Source organism: Benincasa hispida, chromosome 12 (assembly GCF_027475165.1).
Source record: "Benincasa hispida cultivar pf3 chromosome 12, pf3_genome.v1.1, whole genome shotgun sequence".
Taxonomy (NCBI): Eukaryota; Viridiplantae; Streptophyta; class Magnoliopsida; order Cucurbitales; family Cucurbitaceae; genus Benincasa; species Benincasa hispida.
The window spans coordinates 63,354,742-63,361,793 of NC_143489.1; the positions used below are offsets into that span (position 1 = coordinate 63,354,742).

Genomic DNA, 7,052 nt, shown 5'->3' on the forward strand with positions numbered 1-7,052 from the left:
CGTGGTAAACGATCGTTCCTTCCTCCTTCCCTTTACCAAATCCAACAGAGCCCACACCTCATGGATTCTCACTCCGAGAATGCCGAGGTTTTTGAGTGGTTGTGTCCTCCATTATTGTCTTGTTCTTAAGGAGTCCATTCGTGGGTAGACGACAACGAGATTCAGTGGATGATAGGCTTGACGATCTCAACGACAACAAGATTGGCTGGATTGACGAAAGCGAGTTTTAAAGCGAAGAAGGGTTCATCAACTGGTATGTATCTCGTTCCTTTGTTGTTTAAAGTTCAAAGCATGTCGTAATTTTTTGTTAAATGCATAACTAGTATGTTTGATTGTGAATGCGGTATTTCTGTCACAATGAGTTTAGAACGATCTTGCTTTTGCTCAGAGGTACTCTTTGGTAAGAGTTCCTTCAATTGGTCATCTCCTGCCAGAGTAGAGACAACTTGTTGAAATAAGACGTCACATCCATCGTTCCCTGTTTACATTCATAGAACTGTTTACGTACGAAGTAATGAGTAATGAGTTTCAATGCCATTCACTAAAGCAAGGGTTTCTTTATCTGTGATTCAATGCTATTCATTAAAACATATCGGAGTAATGAGTCCTCTCCTTTCCAGATGCGTTCTTGAGGATCACCAAGCCTAGGTTTCGGTATCTCACTCGTTAAATACCTGAATTTACGACATCTCTTAAGAGCCACCTTGATAGACTGGGACCACGAGAAATAGTTCAAGACATTCAACTTCTCTCCAGTAATAAATTCTACAGAATTTCCCATTGATCCAGACAAGAAATTTGCTGTCCGTAAAGTAGGGAAAGAAGTTACCAGATTTTCTGAATACATCTGTAGGTTGGAAAAGAGATATGAGTAGACCGAGATTGACTGCATATTTGTGTTTTTCCCAAGGGCTGCCTCAAGAGCTGCTATTTGTTGTTGAAGATGCGCAAACTGTTGCTGGACCTCTGTTGGGGCCAGAATCATGGGGCTTGTAGTGTAGTGACCCCCTGAAATAGAATGCACATTGTCGGTGGTGGCTAATCGGACGGGTTACTGTCTGAGATATGGTGAAGAAGACTCTCCAACCTCAAAACTACTCCAATGGTTGCTGCTGGTGCCACCGCTCAAAGCCGTTGGAGGATAGTTGCTACCGCTGGAGCCATCGGAACCAGACCACTAGATGCGGAGTTGTTGGTCGAAGCTCTGATTGAAGCCGCCTGGTGATCAAAGATGGCTGGAGTGGTTCAAAGACTAGGTTGTCGTTGGGCGAAGCAAGGGATTGACTGGGCGATTGGCTGGATCTTTTTTAAGGCGTCAAAGCGAGGGATTGGCTGGGCTACAGCTATCAACTGGATCTGTTCGACAAACGGCTAGATTGACGTCGTCTGGAGGTTGTTCGACCCGATGGGAAAGCGGTTGACTGGGTCTATTCGGCACCGTTTGGAGGCTGTTCGGCTCGATCTAGAATGTGGCTGGCTGGGCTGCATTCGGCTGGTCAACTCCAACAGGGTTAGCCACGAGATGTTGTACTGAATTGAAGAGGTGTGGAATAGCTGTCTTGAAATACCGTTCCACGACAACCTGTACAGCGGTGGCTATGTCGGCGGCAGTGGCACCACTCATCGGCTAGTGGTGATTGTGACTCCACTGGTTTATCTTCATCAATGAAGACTAAGGTTTCATCGCCATGCTCTGATACCATGATGAAAGTAAAAGATGAAAAGAGCACACAATGTTTATGTGGAAATGATGGAACGGGGAGAAAAAACCATGATACAAAACATTTTTTTTTTTATTTTCTGATAAAAAATACAAGAGAGGACACAAATATAAATAGACTGATAGGAAACCCTAATATAGCCCAGGACGAAGATAAAGTATTAAAATGTCCTTAGGGTTAAAAATGAAAGCCCTTTATTTTCAACACATATCAACACGGTTAAAAATAATGGCATGACAAACTGGGAGGAGGTGTAGTAGTAAGACTCAAGTTGTTTAGAGGCATAGTTGCAGAATTGCAAATCATGAACTGGTTATATCTACTGGCTACGTCGTAATATATCAACCTAGGTCGAAAAATTGTACAAGCTGCAGCTGGATTATTTTGAAGAGAGGTTGCTGAACTCAATCAACCATTCTGTTGCAAAACTACTTGAATCAGGGTCTAAGATGTTGTAGCTAAGAAAAATTGTAGACTAATTGAAAATGCACATGTTGAGAATTTATAAATGAAACCACTAGTTTGCTACTTATTTTATGATCAATTCATCAAGAAAGTATGCCATACATTGTTGCATTTAGCAGTTAGTCTTTTCCTCTTTTAGTTCCAATTTGCCTTTTCTTTGAGCTTTTTTTTCCCGAGTTGTCAACAGAGATTCTTATGATGATTGTTGTTTTCCATAAACAGATTTTTGAATTATTTTGGATCTTTTTTCTCATTAATGTGTTGTGATTTACATATTTTTTATAATTATTTTGAAACTCTTTAGATACTTCATTTAATCAATGACATTGTAAAGAACTATTAAGACTACTCCTCCTATTAGAAAATGTTAAGACCAGAAAAAAAAATCCCAGTTTACTCTACCTATTAGAAAATGAATGAGGTTGTACCATCTCCAAAGCTACAAAATCCAGAATTCACTTAACCATCATGACAATCAAAGCAAAACCATCGCACCACATTATTGTTATAGCACTTTTCAAATTGTTATAGTAGATTTTTCAATGTTCTACAACTGCAACATTCAAAAAGAACATAGAGGATCCTTACCAAATTGCAATCAAAGATATATTTGCTTGTGAGATCGGAGCCCAATACAAGAATCTAGCCAAGAACACAAGAATCTCAAATTCCCAATACTCCAAATTATTCACTTAAATTAGGGGGGGAGAAAACATCAACATCCCTAACCCAACGAACCTTCCAAACTAAAGAACAAAAGAAAAAGGGGTATAAAGCTCCAAATTTTGAAAATGACATAACATACACAAAGAAAATTTTAAAGCAACATAACAAAGGAGACAAAATGTTCAAAAGTCAGGAGCACAAAACACTAATCAAACCATTGCAGTAGAAAGCAGAGCAAATTTCAAATTGACAAATATGTAACTGAAAGTTTCAACAGAGAATCCTCCCCATGTGAGTTCATAGTTTCTAGACTTAAACACATGAATGGCCACAACCAAAAGAGCCACCCACAATAAAATGGAAGCAACTTAAGCAGCTCCTTCCAGCCCAAAACTTGTCCAGTACACAAAAGCATAAGCAACACATGGTGAAGAATCAAAAGAATTGCAGAAAGCACAGTCAGAAACATAACATCCGACTTCGACTGAGCCTAAATAAAACTCACACTATTCTGCAAAAACCCATATGTTTTTATAACTTTGTGATAGCATTTTCTTAACACTATTATAAAGATTTTTTTTTTTGTAGCTCTTTATTATTAGAAGTTTTTATAGCCTTTTCTTATCATATCCTTTTAAGTAGCATGGCTCTTACACAAGGATCAAAACACATAAATTGAGAAATGAACCAAATTTTTAAGTAGCAATTAAAAATACAGAAGAAAAAGACAAATAATTAGATTTTGACATCAACTACTAATATAATAGAAACTAATTTGACAAAAGAGTTTAACTACAATAATAATTCTATACTTTTTGTGTAAAAACCAATTAGTTACCACAAATTTTAGTTGTTTATGAATTAATTTTGTAACTTTTGTTCATGATTAAAAATGATAAAGACATTAGGATCAAAAACTCCAATAATACTTGTATAGAAATGACAAAAGTTCGTAATATTGCCAATAGAATTAGTTGTACCATAGCACATAAGTCCCAAAACTAAGACTACTACATGTATATATTTCCTTAATTAGTGTGAGTTAATCTTGAGCCGAGTTTACATTTGCAAAGGGAAAACATATCATCAAGAAATGAGCATAGACTTGAAAAGGGAAATGGATTATTGCACAAGAATCAGTTGTTTCCAAGAACCATACCCTCCGAGCTTGAAGTCCACAATTAATGAAAAATGAGGAAGGATGAAGAGGCATATGCATGTGTGTTTCAACTTCTCTATCACCTATAATCAAACAATCTCCGGTCTGCACAAGATTGTCCAAACAATTTCTTTACTCATCTCAACAAATTCAAGTAAAGTGTTAATATGATATTAAATTTAGGATAACTTGCAAATTTTGTCCCTACTATAGTTTGGACAAAGTTAGAATTTATTGTTTATAATTATGATTTAGTTCTTATGGTTTAATAAAATCTTCATAAATAGTCCTAATAAAGGTGTAACATTTTGAAACCTAAAGATCAATGGAAACGAAACCTAAAACCTAAAGACTAGAAAAGATATTTTTTTTCCCTTTAAATAATAATAGTAATATAAATAATTGAAATAATTTTTTACACAAAGTTCACAAAACATACCTCTTCTCTAATAATTATTTCCTCACATGGAACCACAGAGAATGTGATTTGTGAACCCTTTGAAGTAATCAAAACTGTGACAAATGAAGGGATGTTTTAGCTAGCAAGATATACAACACCTTTGCTTCAAGTAAAATAGATATGAAAAGTGAAAAAAGAGGTATTTTACTTGTATCAACTTCATTGTAGACAGAAAATGTTGTTAAAATACTGCTAAACATTTCAGACTCAATGGAGAAAAATTTTCCATTTAAGCTAACTTGGTTAGGAGACCAATCTTCCATAGGCAAGAATGTCAATTCATGATGCAATGGTAGTGCAGAAGGCCCTTAAAAGAAAAGTTATATGGGGCAGTTAATTACCAGCAGAATAATAATTTGAATCATGAATCGATATACCAACAAACTAACTGACATGAACTAAATTGAAGTAATTGAAATGTATTAATTCAAAATATAAGGACTAAAATGATATTTATACGTATAAAAAATTAAACTCTAAGACATTTGATCTGAAGAAGAAAAATCCACACAAATTAGCGTTGCTCGAACATTTTCTTTTTTAACAAAATACAATGAGGACATGGAATCAAGAGGTACACTAGGATATTTCAACTAGGTTGATAAATCTATAGCACTCACATCATGCACCAGACCAGAAGTAGATGCTTTCACACAAGGATTACAAAAAGAGTTGGAGAGAAGATCAAAAGGTCAAAAATACAAGAGGGGGACACGCTAAAGGAAAGCCTTTCAGTTGAGCGAGATAGTGGATACATCATAATTACAAAATAAGGAGTCCTCAATGATCAAACATGTTCATAAAAAATTCGACTTAAGAAATGACAAAAAAGTTGGAAAAAAAAATAGAACAGAAGAACATCTATTGATTCATTTTTTAAGAGAAAAAAGGACAGAAAAAAGATATATTGTATACTAACTTGAAGGCTCAAATTTAAGGATGATGGTATTTCGGAGTTCTTGAAGATGGATACTCATTGAGGAATAGCTTTGGCCTTCCAACAACGCATTGCGGAAGCATCGGAGAGAAATCCTTGAGATATGATTCCGATCAACGGAGTACTCGGCGAATAATGGATGTGGCATGAACATCATTGCAAAGAATGGAGGGCATTGGTACCGAGCGATTATCGAAAATGCCGACGGCGAGAACTTGAAGCAGATTTCGTCATTAATAAATTCGGTGAATAGAGAGGTTGCATCTAGAAAAGGATCAAGGTTGTCAATCTTGATTAAGAACATGGTGGTGGTAATGTAAAAATAGTAGGAAAGTATTTTTTTTTTCTGAACAATACACAAAAGAACGGAATTATTAGATAGTACACCAGAACATCTCAATGAAGTAAATTAAAAATGTTTAAGATGTAAGTCTAAACATTCAACAAACACAGGGCAAATAAACAAAAATCTCCTTTTGTTCATGGTATGAATTGATCGGCCGTTTGGTGCTATTTTCTAGATCTAATTTTTACTTGGTCAGAAAGAACCCTAGATCATACAAAACTATCATTTAATGGCCAAAACAATACACATAAAGCTCGGAACACATATAAAAATAAAATCTTGTAAGAACAAAAAGTCTTAAAATAAATCAACCATGCATCGAAATATCCAATAAAATAGATTTAAATAGATTGTTTTTAAATTAATGCATAACAAATCTTCAAAGCAAAATCTCATTTTATTTCATTGCATTCATGTTAAATGCAAATTTTAAAGTAAAATATATCTTGTTTTCTCTTAGCTTCTTATCGATTTTTGTTTTCATGAGTGAGCAATAATAATTTTAGGATATTTAAAGAAAAGTTTAGAATTTGAAAAGGAAAACATTTCTAGATGTTTTTCTTTTCAAACTCTAAAAGTTTCCTTAAATATTAAAATTTTCTTAGTTGAGATATTTCGATGTATCTTCTAATCCCTCTCCACTTATATTTTGTTTAGACAAAGATGAGAAACACTTTTGTTTGGTATTATTATATATAATTGTTAAAATATAGAAGAAGAAGAAAAGAGAATAACAATACACAGTTACGTAGAAACCCTAGTACAGGGAGAAAAACCACGATATAGAGATCTTTCTTATTAGTTAATCTGATACACTGAATACATAGGGACACAGTGTATAAATAGACAGTAGGAATTATGAGATCTTTCTTATTAGTTAATCTAATACACTGAATACATAGGGACATACTATATAAATAAACCGTAGGAATTAGAATCACCCCTACTTGGTGCTTCTTCAGACTATTGCTCCTCCATGAAGAGTAAACACTGATCTTGATTTCGATTTCCTAGAATCCTTATCAGCATAGAAATCAGGGTCCATGTATCCTGTAAGGATAAAATCCTTAGAACCATACACGAGCATGTAGTACCTCGTTCTCCATAGATACTTGAGGATGTTCTTAACAGTGGTCTAGTGATCAAATCCTAGATTTGATTGATATCTACTTATTATCCTCACAACATAACAGATGACAGGTCTATTACATAGCATCACATACATCATGCTGCCAATAGCCAATGCATAGGGGATCCGTCTCATTTCCTCAACTTCTTGAGGGGTCTTAGTGAAGGAA

The 7,052-nt window shown here is 35.0% G+C and overlaps 1 protein-coding gene across 1 annotated transcript; it reads right to left on the bottom strand.

Annotated features, from left to right (window-relative positions):
• Window positions 1-3,894: 3,894 nt before the first annotated feature.
• On the bottom strand, window positions 3,895-4,734 carry LOC150032126 (uncharacterized). Its single transcript, XM_090307932.1, has 3 exons — window positions 4,620-4,734; window positions 4,451-4,524; window positions 3,895-4,116 (listed from the first exon to the last, which is right to left on the bottom strand). Exons 1-3 carry the CDS (start codon window positions 4,732-4,734, stop codon window positions 3,895-3,897), a joined length of 411 nt encoding a protein of 136 aa, XP_090164058.1.
• Window positions 4,735-7,052: the final 2,318 nt, after the last annotated feature.

Excerpts from the sequence above, each read along its gene's own strand:
- LOC150032126 (XM_090307932.1), bottom strand. The coding sequence starts at position 4,734 with ATGGAAGATTGGTCTCCTAACCAAGTTAGCTTAAATGGAAAATTTTTC. Across the intron at positions 4,525-4,619 it reads CTACAATGAAGTTGATACAA|TTTTGATTACTTCAAAGGGT; the intron begins GTAAAATACCTC and ends CATTTGTCACAG. Across the intron at positions 4,117-4,450 it reads AAATAATTATTAGAGAAGAG|ACCGGAGATTGTTTGATTAT; the intron begins GTATGTTTTGTG and ends AATCTTGTGCAG.